A 17,357-nucleotide genomic window follows, 5' to 3' on the forward strand; every position below is an offset into this window, starting at 1 on the left:
TTAGCAGTGGGTTGTCCATCGCGTGTTTCTAGGCATCCAATAACATCTCGGAAGTGATGTGGATGAAGACTTTACTGATGGTGGCGGCTCCAATGTTGTAGATGTTGTGGGGAGAGGGGTCTGTAGGTGCCCCGGCATGGATGGTTCTGATGATGCTGGTTGTTTCTTCCATGGTGGATAGTTTGGAGGCTGTCAGGGTTTTTCCATGGGAGTTTGAGGGTAGACTAGGGGTTATGGTGTAGGGCTCGAATTGTTGTATACAGCTTTGATTTTATCACTGAAGAATTCTGAGATGTTCCCCCATAGTTCTTGCGAGGGGGTGATACAGTTGGTAAAGTGAAGTCTTTGATGATTGCAAAGATTTCTTTTCCGCTGCTGGAGATGTCTAGGCGCTCTGCCCGGGCTTTCTTCTTCGTTTCTTTGATTTCGCTAGTACAATGGTGATGAGGCAATTGCATTTCTGGATTTGAAAACAAAAGCTGTTGATCACACAATAGATATAACTCTTTTCAAAACGAAGAGCTCATGTAATGCTATCTTGTTGCTCACAGTTACATCTGTAACACTTTTAGGGGGAGTGTTAATTTGAGATCGATTGTGCCACTTTTGCTAATGATATGGAATCCAGATTTAAGAATAGAGAATCATCTGGTAAATTCAGAGAAAAGCAAGAAAAAAGGCTGTGAAACGACTTCTAACTGTCGAAGAGACTAAAGGTCTAATCAATGCAAATGAATTGAAGATTATTTGACTGTGTGTAAATATTCTAAGCATATAACAGAGCAAAATATTATTCAAAAACATTGACATATGTTGCTTTGTGATCCTAGTTGGCTGTAACATCTTCAGGACTAACCACACATTTTTAGTGCCTTTAATTACAAAGATAGAATACCTAGAAGTTTAATTGAACAGTAAAGCTAGCTTTACAACATCTAGATACAGTATCAAATGCTAAAAGTATTGCTATGTTTCTTAAAAATTGTTTTAAAATTCGATGTACTTATGACCAATTATAGCTTCAATATTGTATTATGACATTTTTTCTTGGAGTTCTGAATTGTTTAATTGCTCTTGGCTTTGATAATATACAGTTAACTGGCTGTACCCAAATTTTTTATTTTTATACTTGTAGTTATAAGAGACTCTATTCGGTAATCGTAATTCAATTGTTTAATATCAATTTTAGCTTATTCCCATGTTAGTATGATGAAACTGTTATAACATGTTGTTTGCTTTTATGATTTTATCTACTTCTAAAATCGAATAAAGCTTTTTACTACTACAGTATAAGTAGGATTAAGCTGCTTGACTGTTTGATATTTCTTTCTACCTTGTAGCAGATGTAAAAAAAACATTATTCCCTGAATGGATGTAAGGAAACTGTCTGAATAACTAATCCTATGAGCTTAGATTTCTTCTTAATTGCATAAGCTTGTGCATAATATATATTCCACAGTGCCCATAGTAGCACTGTCATCAGATGAGAAGTAGGATTGCAGAGCACGTGGGAGCAATAAGTCAAGAGGACGAGTGATATCCCAAACAGGCGTACTTTAATGTGTTTCATTCCTTTACAAATGTGGTATAAAAATTCTGCCTTTACATTGGAATAACATGTGGCTAATCTGTACTTCGTTTACATATTCAGAAGTAGTTTTGTTTTCTTTTATTTCCACTTATCTCTATTTGTAGTGTATTCTTTGAACTTGTGTGTATATATCTGAGGGTTGAGGGGAGACCTAATGTCTGGCTCCTTTAAAGGTTCTGGGGCTTGGCCGAGCAGCCACCACGTTTCATGCAGCTGCTGAACAAGGTATTTTGTGTTCCAAAACAACCCCCCGAAGGGAGAGTTTGTTTATGAAAAACAAAAATGTAACGACCCTGCCACCCTTGCAGCGTTAGTTGCACAAACTCTGGTCGTGTACATTTTGGACCTCCAGGGAATACTAGCTATATTAAGCATCTTGAAGTAGATAATTGGTACTGACATTTTAGAGATTCTGGTATGTCTCATTAAACTATTGAGTGAAAAGTTGATGCACCTATAAATAAATAAATCAAGGAAGTATTTATTAGTTTCATGTGAAGTATATGGGTCTCCGACACAACCCATGGACGCAAGTGTGTAACCTGTGTGTGGTCACAGACACAGCTGCGTTTATGGATATTAAATACATTTTGGCAAATACAGTTTTGCAGTTTTGTACCTTTTTTGTTTCCTGAGATCTATGTGCGGTGCTTGGATTAGTCACCAGCAGCCATTAAAACTGTAAACAAATAAGCAGAAAATGGCAAGATAAAAGGCTCACAGTTTACTATCAAGGTCTATTGAAGTGTTACCTTAGTGTGTTCCTCTGGAATATATGCAGGATTGATTTTCGGAAGTGCCATCTCATTCCTTGCCACTTTTCTGGAGCTGAAAAAAAGATATTGTTTTGATAAATCGTATGCTTCATTTATTCTTGAATCGTGTTTCGAATGTGATTTTCTCAGACCATTGACTAAAGCTGTGTCATTTGCTAAATCCAGCCATGGACCGATGTAGCAGGAGGATGATGCACACATAGGTCCATTTATGAAAATAGTGTCGCAGGGCAGCGGCGAGCAGCGCAGCAAGCCACCTTGCTGCACCACCCTGAGTCACTGGGAAAGGGCAGAAATTTCCCTAAGTAATACAGCACATTCCTGTCCTGTCCCCCGCACTGGTAGCATTTCAGCAGTCTAGTGCCAACTCATTTATTTATTTATTTATTTCATTTATAAAGCGCGCTGTCACCTTGCAGGCATCCTGGCGCTAACTGACTCATAGGCGTACAAGTATCAGGCAGGACAAAACCACACAGTAGATCACTTAGGAAACAGACAGGTTTTAATCTTTCTCCTAAATGGGAGAAGTTCTGTGGTTTGCCTAATCTCGAATGGGAGCAGATTCCGTGGTGCAAGGCCGCCTGTGTCGTTTTCATCTTTCTTTGTGTGCTGCAGAATGCATCACACATAGAAGAAGTAAAGAATGAAGAGGAATAAAGATATTTCTCCTCATTATGCCTCACCTGGAAGGCGTATCTTTTTGGTGCATTCCCAGGTTTACCAGGTTTGGTAAATCTGGGAATTCGTCAAGAACCATGGGATTTGCGTGGGCACACCCACCGCAACGCCCATGGAACGCCACCCATGCGCACAGGAAGGCAACGCAGATATTTGCGCTGTGGTGCCTTACTCCAGATTTATGGAGCCATTGAAAGCCATGTAGTGTGGCTCTGCGTGGCGTCATAAATCTGATTTAGAGGCTTGCGTCACACAGGTACTACGTTGCGTGGTGCAAACGTGGCGCAAGCCTCTCATAAATATGCCTTCAGTGCTGGCATCCTATGCCTGGATTGGATGGAAACTTTGAGCAAACTCAAGTTTTAGATTGTAAAATCTTTGCAAAGGTGAAGTTAGACTTCCTTCATATGCACAGCTGTTGAATAATAATACTTACAGACAAGAGGTAAGAAAGCTCCATAGAATGCTACAATACAATACAATATAAACTGTAGCATAAGGACCCACGAGGTCACACTCATTTCGGAAGCCTAGTCTAAGACCTGATACCACTTCTCAAGAACTAAAAGTTCATTACTCACGGTAGTAACACTAAACAACGTTCTTCTCATTCCACCGGAACAGGAAGTAGTGCCCACATCGAGATACTGAAATCTGTACCCTCTGTTCTTTTCTTGCGCGAACTTGATCAGGCAAAAGTTGGCTGATATGGGGGGAAAGTACCATTCTGAGTTTTGGCACCTCAGAACGAAAAAGCACAGTATTACGACGCTATCCTCCATTCTGAAGTATGAAACTGGGAATGGTGCAGTAATAAAGCACTGGTAAATACTGCACCCTGCAGTGCTAGTATTGAGTGAGTGTGGTACTGCCACCCAGATTATCTCAGGGCTCATACTGCACCTCTTTGAGCGATATGAAACCAAGTTAACACATGCATACATTTATACAACAAATTATAGTTGACTCTGCTTGAACCAGTATCCACGAACCTCTCACCTTGCATGCTTTTTGTCGTTTTTGGGCTTATTTTTGCAGTAGTAAATCCACTGCACTGTCACGCCGGCCAGAGAAGCAAGCGCAACAGCCGGAAAGACAATCACCAATATGAGATCTAAGGTATTCCAGAGGTGCTCACACTTTGGTCCCATGTACCAATAATCAGTCCATGATTCCCTGTAATTTGGACATCTGCAGAGAAAAAAAAGTTATGAGCATTACAAACATTGTTTAAATATTGATAGTGTAGCAAAAACACCCTCCAGTGATACCAGAAAATTGTAGATTGACCCAGTGTTTCAATTTGACTATATGACCTGATTGACTTAGAAGAATTACATTTTCTAGTACTAAAATCACAAGTGATGACTGTGATGGTAATTGTGAAGGAGGAACCTTGATGGGGAGAAAGAGAACGCTATACAAGATATTAGGGAAGTATTCTGGATTGTGGACATATGGGGAATATAATACTGATGCATACGGGTCTTTTGAGGTTTACCTCTCGGTTGAGTCCATGGAGTCTGAGGAGCCCTCCAACGCTGGTCGAGATCACTGAAGACGCGAGTTTATAGTTTGCCCAAATCCTGATTCACAGAATTAGGATTTGGAAATATTTCCAATCTTAAATACAATGAATGCAGATTTTCCACTGTAATAAGTGGCCTTTGTAGGGATACAATTCGGCGTGAGATCAGGTTTCTAGCGGAGGGAAAAGAGGTTGTTGAGAGGTAATGCTAGGAGCATCCACAGAGTTGCAAGTTTTTGGCTATTCATAAATATTGGCTAAGGGATTTCACAAAAATTTGGCATTGGTAAATTTAGAAGTAAAAAATGCTTGCATGCGTGTGAAATATATGATGGCGCCTGAAATATGTCTATTTTAAGTGGGTGAAAGGGAAGGGATTTCTTCTTATGGAAAACATTTTCGATGGGTAGAAAAACAGAAGGATATAGTAAAGTTGCATTTGCATGTAAATTATGGTTTTGGGAGGGTGGGCAGAAGGCAGGTGCTAGGGTCCGAGGGCGAAGGGCACAGTGATTGCTCCAAGGGGTTCGGGTGGAATTTCTTAGGTTTTTGAGTGTCAGTTACCAGGGATAGGAGTCATTTTTAATGGGCACATCCTAGTTAGCAAGGCCAGAAACAGCTTTTCCCACCCACCCGTCCATAAATGTTGGCTTTGATGAGGTTGGTGCACGAGGAGTAGGAAGTAGTATTGGTTTGTTGCTTTATGAGCAGGTGTGTGGTGGTTCCTAGTGAAGTTTAAAAGGTTTATAAAAGAGAGCATTAGTTATTTTCAGACCCAGTTGAATTTTGGAGGGGAAGGGGATTTTAATGGAATGAGAGCAGAACAGTGGTGGATGCAAGACAGATGGATGCGGGGACTTATGAGTATGAAGGGTGTGATTAAATTATGCTTGATTAGGTTTGGAAGGGTTGCTTAGGGGACGGGGAGTTTTTTTGGGGGGATAGTTGATAACATGTAAAGTGAGGCTAAAGTTTATGATTAGTATGTATGGGGTAGAGCCAGGTAGTTGGGGGTGGGGGGGTAGGGGGGATTGTCCTTCTGGGCACCTGTATCATTAAAGAGGCCTTTTTCACACTATAACGTAGACAGTCGTTATTGGAGACACCATCCCGCCCGATGTTACATTTTCGAGCCGTATGGCTTCGAGGATCAGTCACGGCCGCAGCGGCCTCTATACAGGCGCGCAACACCCATTGGGCTCACCGGGCTTCAGCCCCCCCCCCGTCGTCTTCTTCAGCCCGGGCTAATTTGACACGCATTGAAATGACTGCGCATCGGAGCTGAGAATGTCATTTTTATGATGCTTTCTGAGAGGCCCAGCAGCCCGAGCCAGCTAGCCTCTGAACAGTTTCAGTGAACCCGCTGCCCCCGCCTCTTGTTTTCCTTTACTGGCGCCGAGGTGATATCCTTGCCTGAAGGCAGGGATTCCACCTAAGCATTTGATGTGTTCAGCATGGGGTGGGAGTGGGAAGATGCACACAGCAGGGGGAAAGGGACGGCCAGTGCAGGTGACGCTTTTCCTTTGTAAAGGAATTTCTGCTGGCGTCATAGCCCAGGGTGTGCTTTCTGTGCACTTGTATGGATGTGTATTCCATACAAGTGCACAGACAGCAAACCCTGGGCTATGACGCCAGCAGGAATTAATTTTCAAAGGAAAAACTTCAACTGCACTGGACATCCCTTTCCCCCTGCTGTCTGTGCACTTGTAGGGAATTCACATCCAGGGCGCTGCTCACCAGATAAATGGTGAACAGGGCCATTTCTCTTTTTGCATCCAAGGGCACCAACGACACAGAAGCAGAGGAGGCCCTGGCAAGGAGAAACCAGGAAACATTTGACCCACACCTGTCCACACTGTGAGATTTTCGGGAGGGGCTGGATGCCAAGACGCAGTGCTGCTGATCAGCCCAACTCAACTGAATAGTATCAGAAGAGCAGGCAGCCGTTTTTTTATGTAAGTTTCAGTAACTTTAATGCATTCTTCAGCACAGCATTACCTACTGCCTGCATATCTAGGTTACTCTAAGTGAATGTTGTTTTTGACTTACATGCATGGAAACGTCAAAGAGGAGAGTTCCCTCCAAATATGCAAATGTAGTGTAAGTTTGTAGTGTTAATTTTTTGGGGTGCTAGTGGGTAACTTTAGGGTTCAGGGTGGGTGTGGGTTTTAGGGTGCCAGGGAGTAATTTTAGGGTTCAGGGTGGGCTACGGATTGGGGTGCCAGGGGGTAATTTTAGGGTTCTGAGTGGGTATGGGTTCTAGGGTGCCTGGGGTAATTTTAGGGTTCAGGGTAGTAATGGGTTTTGGTTTGCCTGGGGGTAATTTTAGGGTTCAGACGGGTATGGGTTTTGGGGGCTAGGAGGGTAATTTAGGGGTTTAGGGTGGGTGTGGGTTTTGGGTTGCCAGGGGTAATTGTACGCTTTAGGGTGGGTATGGGTTTTGGGGAACCAGGGGTAATTTTAGGGTTCAGGGTGGGTATGGGTTTTGGGGTGCCAGGGGGTAATTTTAGGGTTCAGCGTGGTTATGGGTGTTGGTGTGCCAGGGGTAATTTTAGGGTTTAGGGCGGTTAAGGGTTTTGGGGTGCTATGGAGTTAATTGTAGGGTTCAGGGTGGGTATGGGTTTTAGGATGTGAGGGGGGAATTTTAGGGTTCAGGGTGGGTGTGGGTTTTCGGATGTCAGTGGGGCAATTTTAGGGTTCAGGGTTGGTAGGGGTTTTGGGGTGCCAGTGGGTAATTTTAGGGTTTAGGGTGGTAATGGGTTTTGGGGTGCCATGGGGTTCATTTTAGGGTTCAGTGCGGGTATGGGTTTTAGGGTGTGAGGGGGGGACATTTTAGGTTTCAGGGTGGGTGTGGGTTTTTGGGTGTCAGGGGGGCAATTTTAGGGTTCAGGGTGGGTATGGGTTTTGGGGTGCCAGGGGAGAATGTAATGTTCAGCATGGGTATGGGTTTTGGGGTGCCAGGGGTGATTTTAAGGTTCAGGGTGGGTATGGGTTTTGAGGTGCAAGGGTGTAATTTTAAGGATCAGTGCGGGTATGAGTTTTGGGGCTCCAGGGGTTGATTTTAGGGTTCAGAGTGATAATGGGTTTTGGGGTGCAGGGGGTAATTTTAGGGTTCAGGGTGGGTATGGGTTGTGAGGTGCTAGGGGGGTAATTTTGGGGTTCTGGGTGGTAATGGATTTGAGGGGGCAAGGGTGTAATTTTAGGGATCAGTGCGGGTATCGGTTTTGGGGTGCCAGAAGTAATTTTAGGGTTCAGGGTGGGTATGGGTTTTGGGGGGTAAGGGTGTAATTTTAGGGATCAGCGCGGGTATGGAGTTTGGGGTTCTAGGGGGATGATTTCAGGGTTCAGGGTGGTAATGGGTTTTGGGGTGCGTGGGGGTCATTTTAGGGTTGCATGTTTTCTCCGCTTGACCTGAGCATTAATCGATCCTGATTATCTGCCATATTAGCCCCGCCCCATTGATTAACATTAGCCACGCCCCTTCATTTGCCATGTTAGCCCCCCCGAAATTAAGACCTAGTTGCGCCCCTGCCTCTATGGTACCGTGGGCCGCATCCCAATCACCCTATGCTTCACTTTGGGTCCTGTTGCGGTGAGAATCATTCACTGTGTTGACGGTTCACTGTGTCCACTAAGCTACAGGGCACATCACACTGCACCCCAAGTATCAAGCTTGTCCATGCTTATACCCAGCCACGGCCGGCAGTGGGAGTACCTGCAGGGCGGTGACGTGGGGAGTGGCAGGGTGGGGGTAGTAATGTATGGATTACGGAGTTTTACAGGTAAGTAAACATTTGAATGAATAAAACTAATTTCGTTGCGCCCACTGCATCGCATTTGGGGATGCAGTGCACTCAACGAAATTCGTTTTATTTATTTAAATGTTTACTTACCTGGGAAGCTCGTAATCCAAACATTACTTCCCCCCAACCTGCCCCTCCCCCTCCCCACGTCACCGCCCTGCAGGTTCTCCCACTGCCGGCTGTGGCTGCTTGTACCTCTCGTCCCTTTCGACATCGCTGATGACTCCCACTTTCCTCACGAGTCCTTCAAACTTTTACCAGCCATTTTTCTTGGACAATTGGAAAAAGCTAAAAGGAGTGATATCAACTAATGATGTCTGCGTGCCATCTAGTTGACAGAGTAGGAATTACAGTACAAAGTGTAGCAGCAAGTAACATTCTACGGTTATGGTAAAACCTCTTCCCTGGAATGTGGGCCATAGTCAGTGGTACTGTCACACTATTAAAGGGTCTGTTTCAGACCCCCCTTGCTTCTCAACATTTAGGGATCTGTCCTTACTGCATTATTCACTCACTGGATTCCTTTTACTTGTTTCTCCTTTCTCTTGAAACTTGGGGGGCGTCTATATTTGCTATTTTATTTCTTATTGTTTATATTGAACATTTTCCTGTTGCAGTTTAGCTTTTCTGTACTATTGTTTGGGAGAGGCTTTTAATGCAAATTTCAGCTTTTTCCTCTGCCGAGAAACCTCCATCTTTGCCTAGTTTTTATCTCATTATTTAAAGGTTGGCTTTTGATACCTTGCCTGGCGCCCCCTTCATTGTCCTCTAAGTGAAGTAGGAGGATGGTGGTGTGGCATTGGGGAAGGTCGCATGTATAATCCCTTCTCAAAAAAGACGAAGACGTTAAGCGAAATGCGACCTGTCAATAACAGTAATCCCTAATCCAAAATTGGCAGATTTTTTGCAAGAGGGAAATCCGCTGTTTAGGGATAGGTATTCATGCGGAAGCATGTGATTTTCAAAGATTAAACATCACATTGAAAGGGTAACTGGTAACTGGAATCTTTATTGTTTAAGTTATTTAAAACCATAATAATATCATAGTACAAATATAATATTCCTATAAAAAGATTAGAAAGTATTTTAAAAAAACAAGAACAAACATGTTAATTATATAATTCAAAAGAGCAGAAGCGGTGTCCTTCTCATGATGACAGTTTAAAGTTTGTTCATAAATCTGCGACGTCATATTGTTATTGATTTATGGTTTTTGCACGTAGTATCATGTAAAACATTTTTTTATATATATAATTGCCATAAAATTCTAAAGATTATTGTTTTGGAAGTGCCACATAGTTTTTCTCATAATACAGTAAAAACGTCATTATTGTACAGGTCAGCTGTGAATTCCTAAAAATTAGCAACTTTACACAAGTAACTGAAGTAAGCCTACTTCTTGTAAAGTTACTCATTATTTTGTGAAACAGTCACTAAATGTCTTTAATGAACGAAGAACATTCATATTCTAACCAGCAGAACATTTTTCATTTCTGTCATCACTTATACACAAAGCTACGACAAGGATGTGCTATGTAGCACCAGGGTTTCAGGGCCCAGGCTAAAAAGTTCACATAACATGGCCTTCAGCAGACCACCTTTACATATAAACGACCAGCAATGTAATAAAAGATGCTACTTTTTACAGCAATCACTAGACAAACGCAGTGGCTTAATGCATCAAGTCTAGTGTTGCCTTCTTACAGAAGTCTACATGTATTAGAAAAACGCTTGCTTGGTTTTCATCTCTGTGGTTATGATTGCACCACAGACAATCCTGGCTCCCTGAACACTGTGGCCAATGTTTATCAAGTACCCATGCAATGCAGCGAGCCATGCTAAATGGAAAGGGCAGTAATGCACCATATTTACCATTAGGCAGTGCATTCCTGTCCTTTCCTAGCGATGGCACACTTTTGGCTGCCTAGGCACCCTTGTGGGGTGCCCACAAGGGTGTCTGCGCTGTAAGCAGGATTGTTTTTGTGCAGGAAGGGACACCTTCCTGCAAAAAAAATAACCCTGAGAGGCATATTTCTATTTCTATTTGTGCTGCAGAATGTTCTGGAGAACACCTAGAAAGAGAAAAAAAATGAGGAGAAATAAAGATATTTCTCCTCGTTATGCCTGAGTAAGGGAGGCGTAGTATATTGATGCATTCTCAGTTTCACCACTAATGGAAAATGTGGGAATGCACCAAAATCCGTGGGTGGAAACGTAGGAACAGTCATGGAATGCCTGCCTGCGGCAGAGTAATGCACGGTGGAGATTCACGTTGCTTTGCGTAACTCTAGATTTATGCAGGTCCACGCAAAGCGGCATTGTGTGGCTTGATCAATCTCACTTAGGTTTTGTGACGCCCTCGCGCCTCTTTTCATGGTACATGGGTGACACAAAGCCTTGATAAATATGGGCCTGCATGTCAAATTAAAGATACTATTATGGACAAAAGGTGTGCCCTTGTGCACACTACAAGGTTATGGACAAGAGTTTAGCCACTGTCATGGGCCCTCGTGCAGCAAAGAAAAGTGCCAGACTAGCTACTGTTTGAACTGTCAAGTACAGCACTAATCAAGGTTCAGTGGGTCCTTGAGGCCCCGGGGCCCCAGTGTCACTGCACCTACTGCACCAATGGAAGCTTAGCCCCTGGCTACATACTGCGTAAACAAGAAATACGCATCCAAACAAATCCGAGGGGACATTCATTAATGGCTTGCATTGTGAGTTAGGACAGCCATAGGGTGGCAGGGTTAAAGAAAAAGAATCACCATTTTTGCTTTTCACGGATCATCTTGAAGAAAGATTATGATCCTTTTTACTTTCTGACATACATTTGGAGCGTAAGGATACACAACACGTGTTATGGGGTGTGGACGGCATGAATGCACCATTTAATATTGTCATTCCGCTACAAAAGGGCTCCGTTATGGATGCGTGTGTAGGTGTTTGCAACGTAAAGTGGTGTCCAGGGGGTAAATTGCGGGCTTTATAGGATGGCAGAGATGTACTTGTATATTTTTCCGCCAGTCACCAGCAGAGTGTTCTGTGAAAATAAAAATAAATATAAATATGATACATAACAACATACTTGCAAAATGGCCTCTGATCCTTACAGGCACATTCTATGTTATCGGGACAAAAGTTTGTTGTCGTGCCCAAACATTTTCCAAAATCACGAACGTTGGAGCAGTTGGCTGGAAAACAAAACAAAAAACAAATGTCAGAAGTATAAACGTATGTACACTGTTTTCATTCTTAGTTAAATTTTCTGTGGTAGCAGTTTTATAAGAATATTATCATCATACCTGACAAGTAATAAATACAAACTCTCTCTAGTGTTGAAATGTGCAGGCATGGTGAAAACGTTATTTACAAGGCAGAAGTGCAATGTGATATTTTTCCATTTAGTTAAAAATGTATGTGTGTGAAAGACAGCTTTAGTTGATGATAAAAAAGGGGCAACATAATGTTCTGTCGTTTTTGACAACCTACTAAATTAAATAAGATGAACTTTTATAGTTAGGCTACCTTAAAGAGCTGAAGGAGCGGTATCCCCCTTCGCTTAGACTACCATTACAGGGTATGTTACTGAGGCTCAATACATTTGAGGGAGAGGTGTCCCCCCCTTCCATGAGACTACCATTACAGGGAGTGTTACTGGGCCTGAATCAGCACTCGATAAAGCCACTGTGTCCAGAGTCTTACTCAGCCCTCACCCTGCCCACTGCTACAGTCTGGAGAAGCATGCAACACTCCAGACCCCGCCCACACACTCTTCTGACCCCCCCCCCCAGCAATGTAATCCACTGTGGACTGCCCTGCTGACGTTTACCACCCGCTGAAAGCACATAGTAAATATCTGTGGATGTTTCCCTGGAATCGGAGATAACCATTGGAACCCAGTATTTGCAGATCTGCATGTTTATGTAACATTCTGGGAACACACACTCATAATGGCTGGATTTTTATGGGAGATACCTGCCAGATTTGTTAATTCTAAGCCTGTGTCCTCCCCACACGCCCACATTTGCCATACTCAATATGAGGCCCTAAAATGGATCTTTTACATCTGAAAAAATAGCTCTTATCACTATACCTGAATTTGCAGGAAACTGTGTGCAAAACTGCTTCTGCCATTCAGGTCTCACATCTTTTTGGATTATGGATCTTTGCAGGATGTGTTCCCTCTTCACAATGCAATCTACGCCTGCATCAAATACTGAGACACGTTGGCTTGTAGCGCATGCAGTTGCCCAGTGGTCGTAGATAGGATTTTAAGCTATTTGCTTTCAACAACACTTATTGAGACATGTAATTTAGGATTATTTACAAACTGATTTCATAAATTAGAAAATATAAATATTTTTTCCCATCATTTTAACATGAGATGTGTTCTTTAAAGGACCTGATCTAAAGCTAAAAGGGACTTGGGTTTGCATCAGGTCTTGGCTTAAGTATTATCATTGGCGTTCTCTGAATCAAGTCAGGATAGACCAGGCAGTCTGCATGTCAGATCAGTTAGGCGTCCCTGAGGGGCAAGGGCCCTACCAACCATATGGGGGCAAAGATCAAAATATCGAGAAAAGGCCTTTAATCTCAATTTGATGATTCTACGATTTTACATTTACTCATGTTTCATTCTTTCAAAGAGCAGTGCTCTTGCTGGGCCTGAGTGCATCTCTGCAATGGCAGCCATTCAAGTCATGAGAGGTGTGGCTGCACCTATCACTTGCATCACCCAGAAGAAATAACAGCAGTGTAAGGATGCCCAATAGCAGTATACTTGGGATATTTTCGCTACTCTGAGTAATCTGTGTCATTTCCAGCATTTCCCGTTATGCTTGTTTTGTGAAATTCCCAATGTTAGATCATTATGTCTGGTTGGCAATAAAAGGCCTTTCAATCAAAAATCCTATCGCCGGTCACAAAAACAACATGAATGACCACAACACAAGAAGCTGTTGTTCACAGCGCTTGTTTTTTTAATGCTTTTTGTTAGTATGTGTAACAGGGTCTCCCGTTTCGGGCACTAGGCCTGAGCGTACCACACTGGAGGAACGACATACATACACACACACAGAGCTATAGTGTGAGCCAGAAGTCTGCATGTGATCTCTGTCCGTTTATTATATAGCCCCTGGCCACGCTTGGCCAGAGGATGCATTAGGTGTAGTTCCAGGGCATGTCGTCACCATGGAGGCATTGCCTGGGGGTTGTTATATCCTTCTCCAACTTGCCATTGGACTTTGCTGTCGTGCTTGGCATGCAACGTCTCTGAGCCCCTGGCTTGGGGTGGATTGGTCCTGAGGTTATATCGCTGATGACAGGAGCGTTTCTTTACTCTTCTCAGACTCCTGGCGGGAATAAAGACTCGGTCCCGGATGTGGGAAATGTTTGGGAGGTGTTGGACTTGGCCCTTTCTGCAGGGTCATCACATCCCAGAACTTTATGCCACAGTGACGTGGCATGTAAAGTGGTTGCCATGTCTAAAACTCCCCTTTTACTACATATATGTCACCTCTAAGGTAGGCGCCAGCTAGCCCTACGGGCAGAGTGCTGTGTTGGTAAAAGGTAGGACATATGCCTTAACTGTGTGGCATGTCCTGGGAGTGACAAATAGCGTATTTAGTTTCTCACTGCTGTGAGGCTGCCCTCTCATAGGTTTGCATTGGAGATTCCCTGATATGTGCTTCAGTAGTAATTTCTGATATGAGAGGGGTAGCGTGGCCATGTTTGGTATGTTTGGAATAGTAGTGATAAATCATGCTTTTTGGTGAAAGCGGATTTGTCATTACTATTTTAAAAATGGCACTTTTAGTGTCTCAATCAGAGCACCTGCTTTGTCTTTCTCTGCCGTGATGCCGAACTCAGATTGCACCATAGGTATATAACAAATTAAGTGTCATTGTTGACATGCCAATTTGTGCTGGCAAAACTTTTCTATGACTTCGATTTGTCCATGGCATATTGATGGCAAAAGTTTTTTCGATTAATTTATTATCTACTTGAACCAAGGTCCTACATTGATCTAGTCTTTAAGAGTTCTTCAGTCCGCATAAGATTCTTTCTGTCCTGAAGATGGTCTACTAGATGTAACACATGACAAGACCAAACGTCGACCAGTTTAACCCATTTTCCATGAATAAATTGTTATATAGGAATTTTTTACTGAATGTTAAATAAAGATTTCTGTTTGGAAAATAGGCCTTTTAAATAGGTTACCTACATAAATGACTAATTGACATTTTTATCTGGAAGATTGTTAATCTCTGTGACTTATGTACATTTGAATATTGTTTTGTAGCCTTTAAATTAAACTATTTGATTATAAATTTCTACAAAAAAGTATACACCCATTGCTGATTGATTTTTTCAATTGAATTATAAAATTCATAAATTTGAGTTCGTTAGTTTTGGCACTCAAAATTATATTGATAACGTTTGTTTAAATATTTTGAAGCAGAATCCCTTGTAGGCACTTTAACCTGATAACACCTTTAGAATTGGGCATTTCTGTGTGCTTATTAGTCTTTGTGCCCTGCATGGATGCGTATTCACCATCTGGTTTAGACTGACAGGAGAGAGGGGATGTTCATTCATTCTAGACAGTCACAAGGGGGGTTGAGGTGTGTCTTGCCTTGCCTGGGTGACTAGGCTGAATAGACTTTGGCTGCATTTAGAGTAGCGGGAGGAGTTTCCCTTGCACCTGAATAGGCCTGGTCTACATTTAGAGTGGTGGGAGGAGTTGCACCTGCACCTGAATAAGGCAGTGTCTGCTTTCTACAATGCTTGCTCTGCCCCCCTGTAGTGTGGCTGGGACCTGGGCTTGGGATGTGAATGGGGGTGTTGTGCACTTCTAAACAGTGTTTGAAGTGCCCCCCAAGAACAAAGACTTTATGATTATAAGTACAAGGGCTGTGACCCCATGAATTAAGACACTGCGTGGACTTCTAACCAGACGTTGCTTTGACTATCCATTAACATGGATCTCTGCTACTTGGGGATAGCAGTGTCATGTGGCAAGGAAGAAACCATTAAAGCCAACAATGGCACAGCCATACCTGCTATAATAGATAACATTACTTGCTGAATATCGCTCCCCCTCATGAAAATGGTCCTTCTTCTGAACTTATTATATCTTGTTATATCTTTCTTAATATTCCCTACCCACCGGGGCACGATTTCTTTAAGTCACTGCAAACGCCATTGATACGACTAGCTTGGGCGGGAGGGCAACCCCAGCTCTGTGGGACATTTGTATTTGTATTGGGATTTGTAAAGCGCAGGAATCACCCCGAAGCGACCACAGAGCCTCTACCGGCCTGGTCGCCCCCACGCTCTTCCTGCCTCCCGCTCCAGCACCTACCTGCTCCTGTGCCTAACTGCCGCCGCCGCCGACGCCGCCTGCTCCCTCCTCCCTCCTCCAGCGCCGCAGGGCCGCCCGCACCCGTTTTTCCCGCCGCTGCCAGCCCGCGGCCCCGCCCCCCCGGCAGCCGATTGGCTAACCCGCTCCCGCCTCCCCGCAGACCCTCCCTACCGGCACCCTTCTTATGACGCCCCCAGAGCGACCGCGCAGCGGACGCGCGCAGCGGGAGCACCGATTGAGCGCCGAAGGTGCGCCAAAGGTAAGCCCGTCTGCGCCCGTCCGCGCCTGGACCGCGCCCAGTGCCAGGACCCCTGGCCCCCGCAGTCACCAGCCCTCCCGCCGGACCTACGCCGCCACCGACCTCTACGCACTCAACGCCGGCAGACTCCCGGGCTGCTACCGAGCCACCCCGAGACGCACCCGCGGACCCTTCTGCTGCAACGCCTGCAAGTTCGCCTGCATCCGGACCTGCACCACTCCAGCAGTGCCCAAGACCTCGACGAACATCAGCAACAGCCACCTGAATTGCATCCTGCTCAATACCCGCTCGGTCCACAGACACGCCGTCGAGCTCTGGAACCTGCTCGACACCACAGCCCCAGACGTCGCCTTCCTCACGGAAACCTGGATGAACGCCTCCTCAGCGCCCGATATCGCCATCGCCATCCCGGACGGCTACAAGATCATCCGGAGGGACCGCGTCAACCAGACCGGAGGAGGCATTGCCATCATCCACAGGAACTCCATCCGCATCACGACCAACACCGACAACACCCTCGCACCTGCCGAGCACCTGCACTTCCAGATCCACATCAACCCCAGGACCACCCTCAGAGGCACCCTCATCTACAGACCCCCGGGACCACGCACACAATTCAGCGAGGACATCGCCGACTTCGTCAGCCCGCACGCCCTCCTCTCCGCTGACTACATCCTCCTCGGGGACCTCAACTTCCACCTGGAGAACAACAACGACCGCAACACCACCACCCTGCTGGACAACCTCGCCAACCTCGGACTCAAGCAACTGGTGACCACCCCCAGCCACTACGCCGGACACACTCTCGACCCCGTCTTCTCCTCCAGCAAGGACATCGCCTTCAGCCACGCCACCGGACTCCACTGGACGGACCACAGCTGCGTCCACTTCAGCTTCAAAAGGACCACGATCCACCACCACCAGCAACAGGTTGCACGCAGAAGCTGGAACAAGATCACAGCCGATCAACTCGCAACTTCCCTGAGCAGGAACCCACCCACCAGCGCAGCGAACCCCAGCCAAGCGGCCACCAACCTCACGATGTGGATCAGCGACTGCGCAGACGACCTCGCCCCTCTGAGGACCCCACCTAACAGGCCCGGCAGCAAAAAAGCCCCTTGGTTCACCGACGAACTCAAGAACTCGAAGAAGAACTGCAGAGCCCTTGAGAAAGCCTGGCGCAGAGAACCAACATCGGACAACATGACTACCCTCAAGCTCGCCACCCGAAAACACCACCAACTGATCCACACCACCAAGAAAACTGCATTCAAGGAACGACTGGACAACAACGCACACAACAGCAAGGAACTCTTCAACATCGTCAAAGAGCTCTCCAACCCCAACGCCGGAAAC

General features: G+C 44.9%; 1 protein-coding gene across 1 annotated transcript in view; it reads right to left on the reverse strand.

Annotated features, from left to right (window-relative positions):
* Positions 1 to 17,357, reverse strand: part of LOC144829383 (uncharacterized) — a 193,935-nt gene that overhangs the window by 134,332 nt on the left and 42,246 nt on the right. The window contains exons 2-4 of the mRNA XM_078688478.1: positions 11,465 to 11,570; positions 4,048 to 4,239; positions 2,344 to 2,419 (exon numbers count right to left, since the gene is read on the reverse strand). Of these exons, the coding sequence (XP_078544604.1) occupies positions 2,344 to 2,419; positions 4,048 to 4,239; positions 11,465 to 11,570 (374 nt within the window). The remainder of the gene's footprint in view (positions 1 to 2,343; positions 2,420 to 4,047; positions 4,240 to 11,464; positions 11,571 to 17,357) is intronic.

Source organism: Lissotriton helveticus, chromosome 4_1, assembly GCF_964261635.1.
Source record: "Lissotriton helveticus chromosome 4_1, aLisHel1.1, whole genome shotgun sequence".
NCBI lineage: Eukaryota > Metazoa > Chordata > Amphibia > Caudata > Salamandridae > Lissotriton > Lissotriton helveticus.